General features: G+C 35.9%; 1 protein-coding gene across 4 annotated transcripts in view; it reads left to right on the top strand.

Annotated features, from left to right (window-relative positions):
• The window catches only part of LOC120492054 (MAM domain-containing glycosylphosphatidylinositol anchor protein 2), a 133,748-nt gene that overhangs the window by 73,278 nt on the left and 43,884 nt on the right, over positions 1-16,586 (top strand). For all 4 annotated transcript variants that reach the window (XM_089118986.1, XM_089118988.1, XM_089118985.1 and 1 more), the window contains exon 7: positions 8,182-8,511. In XM_089118986.1, the coding sequence (XP_088975112.1) occupies positions 8,182-8,511 (330 nt within the window). The remainder of the gene's footprint in view (positions 1-8,181; positions 8,512-16,586) is intronic.

Genomic DNA, 16,586 nt, shown 5'->3' with positions numbered 1-16,586 from the left:
GTTTTGGTTTAGTTTGGGTTTAGTTAGTTTGGATTTAGTTTTGGTTTAGTTTGGGTTTAGTTTGGGTTTAGTTTGGGTTTAGTTTGGGTTTAGTTTTGGTTTAGTTTGGGTTTAGTTTTGGTTTAGTTTGGGTTTAGATTGGGTTTAGTTGTGGTTTAGTTTGTGGTTAGTTTTGGTTTAGATTGGGTTTAGTTTGGGTTTAGTTTGGGTTTAGTTTTGGTTTAGTTTGGGTCTAGTTTCGTTCTGCAGGTTCTGTCCCCCCAGTGGTGACCCAGAGAGCGTGTGCCGAGTGCTCCAGCGTGTGTGTGTGTTTGAGGCCGTCGTTAGTGTGATTAAATGCACTCGTCTCTGGATTATGTTGAAGAGAACAGGGCCGTTATCACATTTGCAATAACCATAACCATAATCGAAAACCTCCTAATCCGATTATCCCACAGTAAGAGCATCTCTCCCGTCGAGTTACACGCACATATGAACGTCATGCGCAGCCTGAACCTATAATGCATTCCATAATGTGACAGGTGCATTACTGTGTGTTTAGTCTAGTTGTTAATCCAGCTGTGTTTCGTGTTTCGGGTATTAAATGCACCTGTGGATCATTATGTGTATTAATTCCGGTACCATTTATTACCATTGAGTGACATCACAACCATTTGGTAGAGGCTGATATTTTACAAATGATGGGTTGTGTTGAAAAAAAAAACTAGCGACTAGCTTGGTTACTAGCGACATGAGAAGATAAGAAATGCAAACAAAACATTTTCCATCACTTTTTTCTTGGTGCAGACTTCACAGGGTTAAGCATTAAGTTTATTCACTTAACGGATTTACTAGATTTCCTTACGCTAGTGACCTGAACACTCTGGATTCATTTAGCCACGGTTTGTTCTGTTGTTATGATGATTCCTTCTATTAATATCCAGGACACACTATGAACGTCCGTTCTGCAGTAAAGCAGCCTGAAAAGACATTTAATTCAGTGCATTTCAGATCAGTTATGTGGCTTGTCACATGTTGAATCTTGTAATGAATAATAATATGCACTCGTGAATTTATTCCATGAATGTCTGCTGTAGATCTAGAATATTAACAAGAAAGTGTTTTTGATGAATAAATGCATCAGATTATTGTAATGCGTCTGGACAGTTCTGTGATTTATTTATATATATTTCATTCAGGGAAATATATTTTGTTCTTATTTTGTCTTTGCCACAAATTATAATATTATTATTATAATTTGTGGCATAGACTATATATATATATATATACTAATGATAAATAAAAATATAAATTATACTTTTATTAATCAAGGACACAGTAAATTGATCAAAAGTGAGAGAAAATAGATGTATAATTTGACAAAAGTTGTCTATTACAGATAATGTTGTTCTTTTGAAGGTTCCTAGCATTAATATGTGTATAGATTATCACAGTGTAATGTACGGAAGCCCTGAACCGCAACCTAAAAAAAAAAAAAAAAGCATTTCGAGATTAAAGTCGAAACATTTCGACTATAATCTCAAAACATTTCGACTTTAATCTCGAAATGATAGATTTTTTTTTTTTTACAGAATTTTTTTTAAAGATTTTTAAAAAAAAATTTACTGACTTTTTTTTTAGGTTGCGGTTCAGGGCTTCCGTAGTAATGTGTTGTAATATGTAAATTATCCTATTTATAATTAATTATCTGAAATATTTGTTGTGTATTAATATCTTAATATTTATTAATAACGAATCAATATCAACAGCATTTTATTAATTATATGTATTATTAATAATAATGCAATAATACACTTATTTTTGTTGTTTTTTCATTTTTTTCACATTTTTTTAAATTTATTGAAATATTGTTTATTTTTTATAACATTTAATATGAGTGATGATAAATGTTATTAAACTGCAAAAAAATATTTTTTATTGTTTACATATATATATATATATATATATATATTTATTATTATTATTTATTTTTTTTTGATGTGCAATAACCATGCAGGCGTGTTTTCGAGAGCTTTTGTATGATTCACACACTAACGCGTTGAGCGGTGTTTGTTTTCATCAGCGTGTGTTTTTCTCTGCGAGGTTATGAATCTGAGATGCAGACAGCATCTGCTGCGTCATTGTAAATGAAGATGCATTTGCTTTTGCGGTGAACTGGCATTTTCTAAGCATGTGCTTTTATCTGTTCTCGCAGTGGAAGCACGAGTGTTACTGCGTTCAATCACACACACACATCAAAGCGTTTCAGAGGAGCTCAACAAAGCGAAGGCCGCAGCATCAATAATGCATCACAAACGTGCTTTTGTGTGTTAACTTGCATTTTCTGGCCCGGCGCTCTTAAAGCCGGCCTTTCTCTCGCTTCACTCTCTCCATGCAGATTCCTGCGTCCTTTAAACTGTGTGTCTATCTGGCTGTGTTTCCGCTGAATAAAACCCTCCCTTAAACAGACACAAAGCTGAAAAACGTACAAGCACTGGAAGTCGTCATGCGAATGGGAAAGTTGTGTTTGTGCAGGACGTCCTCATAGAATTTTTAATACGCCCCCCTGTGGTGAAAATCCAGCTTTTAAATGTTGTTGTGGTGTGTTTAATCCGCTTTAACACACACCGTGTGTAAGTTGATAAGTGGACAGCATTGCTGAGTATTTCCTCCTTAAAACTGCAGTGAACCAAAGACAGTCTCAAAAACACGCTTTGGTGTTTCTGACGTCACAAACCACCTTGTAACCAATCAGATCAACATGTGATCGACAACCAGTGGTGAGCTGAGTGAGTGGGGCGGGGCTCATTTACATATTCATAGAACCATGCATACTAAATGAGGCGAGGGTGTCGAGTTACATTCAAGCCATGAAGGCATTTTCAAGGAAAAATCATTTAAATATGTCATTCTGGTGATCAGAGATGAGTTTTAATGGATACACTGATCGACTCTGCACACTCAGTTTCCCCAATTAGTTTTGGAAGATAATAGTGCACATCATTCTGACTGGTTGCATAAATTGGTAAGTCTTAAGAACAAGTTTGACCAACAAGATGTAATTTAAAACTTTAAAAAGTTATGATCAGTCTTGAAGAAAACAAAAACAAACTTCAAACAGTTTATGCTGCTTTGTGCATGTAATTTTTCAGTATGTTCATCACTGTAAACAGGACAGATGCTTTGAATTAATTGAGTTATAGTTTAGTCACCGCTTTAATTTGACTTTAATCTGAATTTGAATATTTTACCCCCAAGAGAAATCCGATTTATTTGATTTTCTCTTCAAGCAATTAGATTCCATCTTTCCCAGATTATTTGCAGACTGATCTCATGAAGTAGTGTGTGTATGACGTAATTCGTATTTCCATTTTTGGCGTGCTATCAAGACGCATAATCGCCTTTCAGCGTGTTTATGAATGCCGTTGACTTAACGTTATCCCTCAACCCCGTCCCTAAACTTAACCGTCACTGGGGTTAATGGCATTTATGACTGGAGATTTGACTTTAATGGCGTAGACATACACACGGATAGCTCAAAATGCGTAGAGATAACACGCCACCTGACTCGAAAGTGGCGTATATGTTTACGCAAAAGTCATGTCGTCATGTTGTTATTTGTGATATTTTATCAGGACTCATCTCGTCTGCTCTGTGTTTTCTATGAAAGTGCTGCGACGGCAGATATAAACGCTCTTTCTCTGACAGACGATGATCGCGGTGTTGATTTAGTGTTATCTGGTCCGGCAGAGAAACGCTCTGATGGAGTCGCGGCGTCTTCTGTCCGTTATCTGATCTGGAAAGGTCAGCGTTGCTCGTGTTCTTCAGCTCCATGCGGTGAGAAACACACACCCGTCAGACGCAGGTAATTGTGTTTTATCTGGAGTCGCTCGAGCGGGTGACCGGCTCACACTGACCTTTCACATTGTTCAGCGCTGTGACAGTCTTAATGAAGTAGCATTTGAACTAGTTTTACATGCATATCAAGAGTTCAGATGCAAAAGCCTCTAAATGCTATTTGAAATTTTCTTCTTTAATGATGATTTTTGTCAAACTTGTATATTTAAGTTCAGTAATTTCATTTAAATAACAATTAATAGGTAATTATCATTGCCATTTAAGTGAAATTACTGAACTTAGATATACAAGTTTGATTAAAATCATCTTTAAAGAAGAAAATTTCAAATGGCATTTAGAGGCTTTTGCATCTGAACTCTTCATATCTTTATTTGATGCCCTTGATCATGTGTTCAGGCTCTCCTAGAACAGGTTCTCCTGCTTGAATGTTGATTATTCTCCTCATATTCTCCATTGTTGCGGCTCCTCTCTTCCCAGTCTGTCAGTAACGCTCTGTTTACTTCCTGTCCCTGAAATGCACACTGTGCTCTGATTGGTCAGCTGGAGCGGTGTGTTGTGATTGGTCGAGCACTGGCTGCGGGCTGGCGGATGGCGTTGCTTAAAATTTGCAATGTAACTATTATCAGACTGGACCTCGCGGCCTCGAAACACTACCGGGAAACCGACTCTAACGACTGACACTCCGCCCCTGCTAACCAGACGCGATAAGATATCTGTCCACACTAGACGTGATGCGACTGCGCCAAATGCCGCGTTCAAGTCCTCCTGGGAAGTTCGTTCGTACGAGGTGGGAAGTCGTGTTTACGACGTGAGATGCGTTCAAGTCAGTTTCGTCGGAGCAAAATGGAGGTGTACCTTCTTTTAATGAATTACACGAAAATACAGCAAGGTTTGTTAACTCTGCTAATAAAAAAAAAATGAAGAACAAAGAATGCGCATCAGGTGTGTTTTTCTTTTTGTTTTTTAAAGCCAATGTAAACTCTATCATTAGGTATAATTTTTACATTAGGTATAATGATATTATATTTTGTGCAGAGAGCTTGCTTTATAAATGAAAAAGCCTTACAATGTCAATGAGTAAACATTAAAAATTAAAATTTACCGTCAACAGACGTTGAATGAACGTTTCTCACTGACACGCCCACAACTCGTAGCCTACAGATCGGGGCTTAAAGAAAATCCCGAGCTCCCCACTGGTATTTACGACATTGTGGTGGCGTTCAACTCGTAATTACGATCTATAGCCTACGAGATGACTTGAACGCAGGAAAAAGTCAATCAAACCCCACAGCCAATCAGAGCAGCGTGTTGGCGGACTCTCGCGGGAAGTGGGCGGAGTCTCGCGGCGAGTGCACGGCAGCAGAGAGTAATCCTGACAGGATAAGTAGGCTTACATAATCAAATTCCCAAATATTACACCATTTAAGCATTAATACTGAGTTACTAAAACAATATTTGTCAAAGAATACACTTGTTTGTTCAGTTTGAATGTTCTTGTTTCCATTTGTTTAATTTTCAAGATCTGAGGTGAATTATCCGTTCTTTTACAGCCGCAAAGCTGGAGTCAGAGTCACATGACAAGCTTTTAACAGTAAATAAAGCACATAAAACAGCGCCTGAGATTAGCATTGCCTTTAACTTAAACTTTGTGTTTGTTGTTCCAGCGCGACGTCTCGGAAAAATAAAAACCGCTTCCAAAAATAGCATCGTCGCGTGTCGCCGGGACAAACACTCTGATTAAACAGACGCATTTATCTCGCGTCGCGTCGCGTCGCGTGTAGCTAGTTAGGACACGGTGTGACCCGTATGAGTCTCTACGCTTTCAATCTCCTGTATTCGAGTCTGACAGGCTGCTTTTGTTTCTGCTCTCTTCATGTTCTTCACGTCCTCCTCCTCCTCCTCATTTTAGCCTGATAATGTCATGCAAGAGAAGATGAAAAGATTCCTCCCCTCCGACTGCTCTTTTGTTTTGCCAGATAAAATTCAGCCATCTGAATGCCATAATAAACAGTCTGCATGTGAAATGAATCTCGATGTGTATCTGAAACACTGGCGCAGAAATGACGAACGGTTTGCCTTTTCTAGAGGACGAATCTGCAGGTTAGCCTCTTAAAATGCTCCAATTCTGCTTTTCCAGCCGTTTATATTTCCCTGACAAGGCTTTACTAACTAAAGACTTCATGTATAATACATTATAAGGTGTTCATAATGTAGGCTACATTATAATTAGTGCTGGGCGACGATTAATCGCAACCAAAATAAAAGTTTGTGTTTACATTATATATGTGTGTGTGTGTACTGTGTATAATTATTTTGTACATGCATGTGTATACATATACATATTTAAGAAAAATTATCCATATATAAAATATTTATATATAATATAAATTATATACAGTATATAGATGCAAATATTTCATATATAATAAAATGTATATATGTATGCAAGTATAGCCAAAGTTAAAGTTATTTCATGATGTTTTTAAGCAGTTTCAAACATCAACAAACACCATCAACGCTAAATTTGAAGAGTGACGCATAAAATAAGATTACTAATACTTACATAGATTGCATTATAAATTGTATGATCTCATGAACAACTGTAATCACAGTTACACAATACAATACAATAAATGAACACACCTTTAGAAAATACGACGCATTAAAAAACACTTTTAACAACCGGTTTCAGATGTAACAAGCAATCTACAAATATTATAATGCATTTTAACTTCCTCAACGAGAAACAGAATTTGAGGATTTGAATTGAGATCGTCAGGCTGCAATATTATTGGCTGATATTATTTTTCCCCTCAGCCTCAATGACATCATCAAAAAGGCATTTCAACGAAATGCAGAGATTAATTTAGTGATAAATCAATTATAAATAGACCAGGAATATGAATTAAGACGGTGAATGACTGTAATGTGTCTCTCTGACCTTCATCTGTTTCACTGAACATGATACGAGCGCTGCTGTTTCAGGCCTGGTGAAGCATCCGAGTGTGAAGCATCAGCTTTAGCTGCTCGATTAAAGATGAACTATTACTGTAAACTCTTGATCATGTGTATCAGGTTCTCCTAGAACAGGTTCTCCTGCTTGAATGTTGATTATTCTCCTCATATTCTCCATTGTTGCGGCTCCTCTCTTCCCAGTCTGTCAGTAACGCTCTGTTTACTTCCTGTCTCTCCTTCTGAAAAGCACACTGTGCTCTGATTGGTTGGCTGGAGCGGTGTGTTGTGATTGGTCGAACGTGTTTGGGAAATGTCCAGCTGTTTTGACTTTAAAGGAGTAGTTCACTTTTGAAAAAACTTTTGCTGATAATTTACTCTCCCCCGTGTCATCCAAGATGTCCATGTCTTTCTTTCTTCAGTCGAAAAGAAATTAAGGTTTTTGATGAAAACATTCCAGGATTTTCTCCATATAATGGACTTCAATGGGGACCAAACGGTTCAAGGTCCAAATGACAGTTAATAACAGTTTCAGATGCAGCTTCAAATGTCTTTAAACGACACCAGATGATGAATAAGGGTCTTATCATGCGAAACGAAAGACAAATGCTAGCCTTGCTCTATTCTGTGAGGCGCGTTTGTAACGTCATGTATTACGTAATTACGTTCAAAAGGTCACGGGCGACGTAGCCGGAAGTACAGAATCAAAATCGTCCGACATCGTTGTTTTACCTTTTAATTCCTTTTTTTGTAAACGGCGTTTGAGTTAGTTTGCACGTTCAACCTATGCGTTCAACTTGTAAACACTGACTCTGTACTTCCGGCTACGTCGTCTGTGACCTTTTGAATGTAATTACGTATTACGTGACGTTACAAACGCACCTCACAGAATAGAGCCAGGCTGGCATTTGTCCTTAGAAAAGTTAAATTTTTTGGAATAAGTTTTGAAATAACCGATCGTTTCGCTTGATAAGACCCTTATTCATCGTCTGGTGTCGTTTAAAGACATTTGAAGCTGCACTGAAACTCTCATTTGGACCTTGAGCCGTTTGGTCCCCATTGAAGTCCATTATATGGAGAAAATCCTGGAATGTTTTCATCAAAAACCTTCATTTCTTTTCGACTGAAGAAAGAAAGACATGGACATCTTGGATGACACGGGGGCGAGTAAATTATCAGCAAAAGTTTTTTCAAAAGTGAACTAATCCTTTAAGTAAAATGATTGATTTTTGAGAACAACTAACGCTAAATATGAGCACTAGCGATGATGCTTAGATGAACAAGGTAACGTTCAGTGTTTAAATCCCTGAATTAAAGGCTTTACACACACACACACACACACTCACTTCTTGGTTTAGCTGACGGTGTTTCCTCTGATGTGTGTGGTTCCAGCGCTGAAGAAGGGCCGTTTCTGGATCACGCCTGACCCGTACCACAACGACGACAACATCCAGATCGGGCGCGAGGTGAAGATCTCCTGCCAGGTGGAGGCCACGCCCCCCGAGGAGCTGCAGTTCAGCTGGCTGAAGAACGGCCGCGCGTTACGCAGCTCCGAGCGGATGGTGATCACGCAGACCGACCCCGACATCTCCCCCGGGACCACCAACCTGGACATCATCGACCTGAAGTTCACCGACTTCGGCACCTACACCTGCGTGGCGGCGCTCAGGGGCGGCGGCATCCCGGAGATCAGCATCGACGTCAACATCTCGTCCACTACTGGTGAGTCTCACACCCGACCTGGCTCACACACACACACACACACACACACACACACTCGTGCGTCATATATTCATAATATTAATTATTTATCCTATTTATTCAGTCATCCATAATAGAATTTATTTATTTATATTTAGTTTTGCATTAATTCAATTATAATGGAATTCATTCATTAATTCTTAATAGAATTTAATTAGTCGATTTATTTTTATTTATTCTTTTTTTCAGTAATTAATTCATAATCAAATTGACTTTTATTTTTTCCATTCATTCACTCATGACAGAACTTCATTTATGTATTTAATCATTCATTCATCCATTCATTCATAATAGAATTTATTTATTTATATTTAGTTTTGCATTAATTAATTTATAATGGAATTCATTCATTAATTCTTAATAGAATTTAATTAGTCTATTTATTTTTATTTATTCTTTTATTCAGTAATTAATTCATAATCAAATTGACTTTTATTTTTCCATTCATTCACTCATGACAGAACTTCATTTATGTATTTAATCATTCATTCATCCATTCATTCATAATAGAATTTATTTATTTATATTTAGTTTTGCATTAATTCACTTATAATGGAATTCATTCATTAATTCTTAATAGAATTTAATTAGTCCATTTATTTTTATTTATTCTTTTATTCAGTAATGAATTCATAATCAAATTGACTTTTATTTTTTCCATTCATTTACTCATGACAGAACTTCATTTATGTATTTAATCATTCATTCATCCATTCATTCATAATAGAATTTATTTATTTATATTTAGTTTTGCATTAATTCACTTATAATGGAATTCATTCATTAATTCTTAATATAATTTAATTAGTCGATTTATTTTTATTTATTCTTTTATTCAGTAATTAATTCATAATCAAATTGACTTTTATTTTTTCCATTCATTCACTCATGACAGAACTTCATTTATGTATTTAATCATTCATTCGTCCATTCATAATATAATTTATTTATTTATATTTAGTTTTGTATTAATTAATTGATAATGGAATTCATTCATTAATTCTTAATAGAATTTAATTAGTCTATTTATTTTTATTTATGCTTTTATTCATTAATTAATTCATAATCAAATTGACTTTTATTTTTTCCCATTCATTCACTCATGACAGAACTTAATTTATGTATTTAATCATTAATTCATTCATTCATTCATCCATCCATTCATAATATAATTTATTTATTTATATTTAGTTTTGTATTAATTAATTGATAATGGAATTCATTCATTAATTCTTAATAGAATTTAATTAGTCTATTTATTTTTATTTATTCTTTTATTCAGTAATTAATTCATAATCAAATTGACTTTTTTTTCCATTCATTCACTCATGACAGAACTTCATTTATGTATTTAATCATTCATTCATCCATTCATTCATAATAGAATTTATTTATTTATATTTAGTTTTGCATTAATTCATTTATAATGGAATTCATTCATTAATTCTTAATAGAATTTAATTAGTCTATTTATTTTTATTTATTCTTTTATTCAGTAATTAATTCATAATCAAATTGACTTTTTTTTTCCATTCATTCACTCATGACAGAACTTCATTTATGTATTTAATCATTCATTCATCCATTCATTCATAATATAATTTATTTATTTATATTTAGTTTTGTATTAATTCATTTATAATGGAATTCATTCATTAATTCTTAATATAATTTAATTAGTGTATTTATTTTTATTTATTCTTTTATTCAGTAATTAATTCATAATCAAATTGACTTTTATTTTTTTCCATTCACTCATGACAGAACTTCATTTATGTATTTAATCATTCATTCATTCATAATATAATTCGATTTTATTTAATTAGGTTAGGCATTCATTTCTATAGTAGAATTGTATTTATTTTAATTTATTTATTTTTCCTGGCTGATTCCCAAACTATCTCAAGCTTGTGAAGAACAGAAGATTGATTGTTCCTCATGGATCACACACACACACACACACACACTGAGGATGTGATTAGTGTATTCCGCTTGACTTCAGGTTTGATCCTCATCCATTAGTGTTTTCTAGTTAATTGCATTGATTATTGTCCTCCGCCTCGGCTCTCCACATCAAACATGAATGCTTTTATCATAAGACGATCGGCTGATAATGTTAAACTATACGATCAATCACACGTGAGTGTGTGTTCCCTCTGGATCATCATAGTGCACTCGCTGCGAGACGGACAGCAACAAGCCAGCGATTAAACGTCTTCTGATTATTAGATGAGGCTCTGAAGATGTCATTTGCTCAGATGAAAGGCTCTATTGTGTTAATGGAAGATGAAACTGGGTCATCTGAACCTCTCGCACATCCACACTGGGATTGATTAATGGGTAACTGTGCTTCATACGTCTTTTATCAAGTTTTTATTTTTTATTTTTGTGGCACAGAGGTTTGCATATGACTATTTGCATGTTTATTAGTTATTAGTTGGGGATTAATACAGATATTTGTGCCATATATATATTCCATATCATCTTCTTGACTATATCAAATATTGCAATGATTTTTATCGGATTTTTAATTTGGTCATTTTCATTTATTCACTCATTTGTTTATTTATAGTCATTTATAATAGTATTTGTTCATTTATAATTCACATTGTATTTGAATTTTTTATTTATTTATTTATTTTCATTCATTCATGCATTTATTTATTTATTCATAATATAATATTTATTTATTTAGATTAGGGTTAGGGTTAAACAGTGCTCACTGCCATAGGAAAACCATTAAAAAAAGAAGTCTCTCACTGCAAATGACAGATTATAGACAAATATACAAAAATAGTAATTGATTTAGAAATTGATTTTAGAATAAATAAGAAGGTGCAGTGCATTAGACGGGCTTAAAGTTGTCTCCTCTTTTGTGTCGTACATCGATTGAAACGCTTCTTGAACAATTACACGTGGCCGGGGCTTGATTGTGTCTGTGGGGAATTGATTGGATGATTGGATGGTTGTGGTTTGCTATTGGCTGATCTCATGTGAGTGACAGGTTAAAGCCCCGCCCACATCTTCAGAGAAGAGACGAGCTGAAGTTATTCTGATTCGAGATGATTAAAACAACAATGGTGTGCACCGATGAATAATTTACAATAAACACTGCAATATCTTTGATTTGACTTTAAGTTGTGCACAATTCCAGTCTCTCGCTCGTTAGGCTCTCGCTATATTCTTTTCTTTATGTGAAACTGCACAGCTAATGGTTTATTCAGGAGGAGTGTGCCGAGATTTTCCTCTCTGATAGCAGCAGGATTAAATAATGGCGAAGCCCATGGAATGACGAGCACCTCGTTCTCATTCCGAGAGGTAAAACGCAATCAATCTTCATTCTGCTCGGCTTTAATGAAGCTGTAGCACGGACGAGAGACACCGAGAGAGAGAAAGAGAGGATGCTTCTATCTGCAGCCAAGCAATTAATCTTTGCATTAGTCGTTACATTTAAATGTGCTGCGATAATGAGGACTCGGAGAGATAGCGGCCCTTGTACTCGTTCAATCAACCTTGCGTTGTCTTCGTCCTTTAACGTGACTCCTGGCTTTATCAAAGCGCCAGATCGAAACTAATAGCTCTCTCTGCTTTGAGCTTCACTCCATTCAAGCGCACAGAAGCTGCAGGACGAAACAAAGCCAGGTTTAACGATCCGCTGATTAGATGTGCGTTTGCTGGACGGACGCCAGGAAGACTTTGAAACGTTGTTTGTCTAATAAATAAGTGTCGATTTATAATATTATGAACATCATGCTTTTAATTTGGTCGTCGCGGTTCCTAAAGACTGTGGTGTTTTCAGCTTATTCGAGTTGAGTTGAGAGGACTCGTTTCTTCTTTATTCGTTACACACTGTCCTTCATGGAGGATTTAGGGTCAGTCTGATCAAAGCCTGTGTAACAAAGTAACTCTTCAACATTTGGCCTTGATACAATGTAACTGGCGGGAAAACTGCTCAGATACAATGTTTCAAGGCCAAATGTTGAAAAGTTACTTTGTTACACACACTGTAAAAATTAATAAAACTTAAAAGTTCAACATTTAAAATTAGTAAAATTCACACACACACACACAAAACATCGTAGACGTCAAAGATGAATTATGGAGTCTTTATTTGATTATTGTCAACAATATGTTAACAAGCAGAATCACTAAAGGAAAAAAAGCGTCATTGTAAGTCACCATTATGGTGATCAGTGTTTGTTTTAGTTGGGCTCTTGACCCTTAAATCATTAACTTTAGATGTTGTTTGGCTGCTGTACCTGAGTTATAACAGCCAAAAATAAATACAAAAAATAAAACCATAAAAGAAAATTGTTTTAAATAAACATTAACTAAAATAAAAAATATATATAAGCTAATCAACAAAGCAACATTTCTCGTTCTCATATAGTTGATGTTCTAAAATAACCAAAACTACAAAATAATAAAAAGTATATAGACTTATTTTAAAATAAAATGTCCAAAACACATGTTCCCATCATTAAAAAAACATTGTTTAATCAATAAGTTATGACAACATATGTTTTTTACATTGCTTTAATTCATCAATATAACTTAAGCAACCTTTTTTGATAAATTATAGAAGATTCAACTCATATTTTTTAAATCAGGTTAATGTATTTTAAGGTGAAATGACTTTAACACCCAATTTGATTGTACTTTTTTTTATATGTACAGTATATGCATGCAACTTTTCCATGCAAATTGTGAAATAGCTCCTTTTTTGTGCCAATTATATTTTTTGCATAATTCTTGTGTGAATGTGTTCGTTCAGTGTGTAACTCGGAGTGTGTGAAGGAGCTTTAGAGGGTCACTGGTTTATCTGTGGTTTTATCATAATTTAGGTTTGGACGACATGATCCTGTATCACAATTACCCAGCATTCCCTGTGTGCGCTCAGTCACGATCGTCCCGGTTAAGGTCATAAATAACCCAGAATGTTCTCCGCTGTTACTTTAGTGTTGCTGTGCTCTCTCAGGTGTGTGCGCAACGGGACAGATTCAATCCCATGAGGATCACAGAAAGATCTGATGAAACATCTCAAAATCAAGAGAAAAAGATAAATGTTTTCTTGGAATCGAGCTGAAAAAAAGTAATTTTTTTATTTTGTTTCTAAATATTTGTAATTTATTTTGTTGTACAATATAATGTTTGATTTAGCTCTTAAACGTAATAGTATATCAATGATAAAATATCCCAAACATCCCAAAAATGTCTATTACAGTAATATTCATTCATTCATAATAGAATTGATTGGTTCATTAATTTATAACAGAATTTTATTTTCGTATTTGTTTGTTCACTTATTTATAATAGAATCCATTTTTTATTTATTTATTAATTTATTCATTAATTTCATTAATTTATGTATTGTTTTAATTCATTTTTAATTTTCTCATTCATTTATAATAGAATTGTATTTATTTATTATTTTTGTTTATTTTCTACTTGTTCATTCATTCATTCACTCCTTCATAATAGAATATGCAATAATGGTTCATAATAATGGTATTTTCAGGGCTATTAAACGCCAGTTGTGTCTGATGGAGGCGAACAGACACGCACTGACATTGATGGGCTGATGTGTTGCCATGGCAATGAACACGTGATGTCACTTCCCTTGTCTCAGTGGACTGTGGCGCTTTTATTTATTATTTTTTTTGTCTTGTCAGACACGTCGGGCTCCTGTGAATGCAGCTTCAGTTCTGGGGATGATCAGTGCGGCTGAATGCCACTTTCATCTTTTCGCGTTTACTGACAGTTGAAGGATTTTTACAATTGACTGCGTTTACAGAATAAAAGACAGAAGATGATTTAGTTCCTATCCATCAAACACTTCCCTGTCCAACAGAGACCTTCAGATCCGATCCTCACAGGAACTACACTGGAGAGAGAGAGAGAGAGAGAGAGAGAGTGTGTGTGTGTGTGTGTTAGAGAGTGTTTGTTTGAGTGAGTGCGTGCGTGAGTGAGTGCGTGATTGAGTGATTGAGTGAGTAAGTGAGTCGGTGAGTGAGTGAGTGAGTCAGTCAGTGAGTGAGTGCGTGAGAGTGATTGATTGAGTGAGTGAGTGAGTGAGTGAGTGAGTCAGTGATTGAGTGATTGAGTGATTGAGTGATTGAGTGAGAGTGATTGATTGAGTGAGTCAGTGAGCGAGTCAGTGAGTGAGTGAGTCAGTGAGTGGTTGAGTGAGTGAGAGAGTGATTGAGTGAGAGTGATTGATTGAGTGAGTGAGTGAGCGAGTCAGTGAGTGGGTGAGTCAGTGAGTGAGTGAGTCAGTGAGTGAGTCAGTGAGTGAGTGAGTCAGTGAGTGAGTCAGTGAGTGAGTGAGTGAGTGAGTGAGTGAGAGTGATTGATTGAGTGAGTCAGTGAGTGAGTCAGTGAGTGAGTGAGTGAGTCAGTGAGTGAGTCAGTGAGCGAGTCAGTGAGTGAGTGATTGATTGAGTGAGTGAGTGATTGAGTAAGTGAGTGAGTGAGTGATTGATTGAGTCAGTGAGTGAGTGAATCAGTGAGTGAGTGAGTGATTGAGTGAGTGATTGAGTGAGTCAGTGAGTGTGTGAGTCAGTGAGTCAGTGAGTGAGTCAGTGAGTAAGTGATTGAGTGAGTCAGTGAGTGAGTGAGTTATTAAGTGAGAGTGTTTGAATGAGTAAGTGATTGATTGAGTAAGTGACTGAGTGATTGATTGAGTGAGTGAGTGATTGAGGGAGTGAGTGAGTGATTGAGGGAGTGAGTTATTGAGTGAAAGTGTTTGAATGAGTGAGTGATTGATTGAGTGATTGATTGAGTGAGTGAGTGATTGAGTGATTGATTGAGTGAGTGAGTGATTGAGGGATTGAGTGCGTGATTGATTGAGTGAGTGAGTGATTGATTGATTGATTGAGTGAGTCAGTGAGTGAGTGAGTGAGTGATTGATTGATTGAGTGAGTCAGTGAGTGAGTGAGTCAGTGAGTGAGTCAGTGAGTGAGTGATTGATTGATTGAGTAAGTGAATGAGTCAGTGAGTGAGTGATTGATTGATTGATTGATTGATTGAGTGAGTGAGTGAGTGAGTGAGTCAGTGAGTGAGTGAGTGAGTGAGTGAGTGAGTTTTAGTTCTCACACAGACTGAGCAGTGAAGAGGACGAGACTCCAGCCAGAAGCTCATGAAGTGATGTATATATTGGGCTAAAAGTCTAGACCAGTGTCTCTGTCATCTGTAATCTCACGAGGGCCGTCCAGCATTATAGAGTTGAGTTTCATTAGCATAACAGCAGCGCCTCTTGCTAACAGCGCTAACGGCCACCCAGAGATGCGTTAGCAACCTGTTTATGAGACGGACAGCTGGAGTCTAATGCACTCGTGGTGGGTTTCGCGCTTCTTCTCCATTACTGTAACAGCTATTCATTAGAGCTTGTTTCTGTTTCTGATAATAGCCTGGCATAACATCCATTATTAATAATACACCCTGATATTGAGCAAGTGTCCACAGAAGTCCTTATTATTACGCGGCGGCCTGTGAAATATTCTGTCTGAGGATACGGTGGGTCTTTCCCGGGTCGTGGATATAAAGCAAATCAGGTTCTTTAATTTTAATGTTTGATGCAGGTTTGTTCGTTTCTCATCTCTGCTTCCAGATTTCACAGATCTCAGATCAAAGCGCCGCGTGCACTCTTTCAGTCGCATACGTTCCTGTAGCTCATCCGCATTGTTTCATCAAATATGAAACGATAAAGTGCTACAGAAATTGTGAAACGTGGCCCACACTGTTCAGGAATTGTTCAAAAACTTTTGTATTTCTGTTGAGGTTTGTTTGCGACCGCATGTGTTTTAATGCTTCTGGGCTCCTTTACACATTTTCTAATATATGTTCGGGGTGGATTCTGCAGTATCAGTTAGATTTATATGCTTGAATATTAGCAAATCCTCATATTAGAGTGATTGGAGTAATGAAGACTGGAGTAATGATGATAAATTCAGCTTTGATCACTGGAATAAATTACACTTGACTATATATTCACATATTAATAATATATATATTTTACTGTTTTAGATCAAATAAAT

Source organism: Pimephales promelas, chromosome 13 (genome assembly GCF_988280905.1).
Source record: "Pimephales promelas chromosome 13, fPimPro1.hap1.1, whole genome shotgun sequence".
NCBI lineage: Eukaryota > Metazoa > Chordata > Actinopteri > Cypriniformes > Leuciscidae > Pimephales > Pimephales promelas.
The sequence above is the reverse complement of the archived record's forward strand: the minus strand, read 5'-3'. Positions and strand labels throughout refer to the sequence as shown.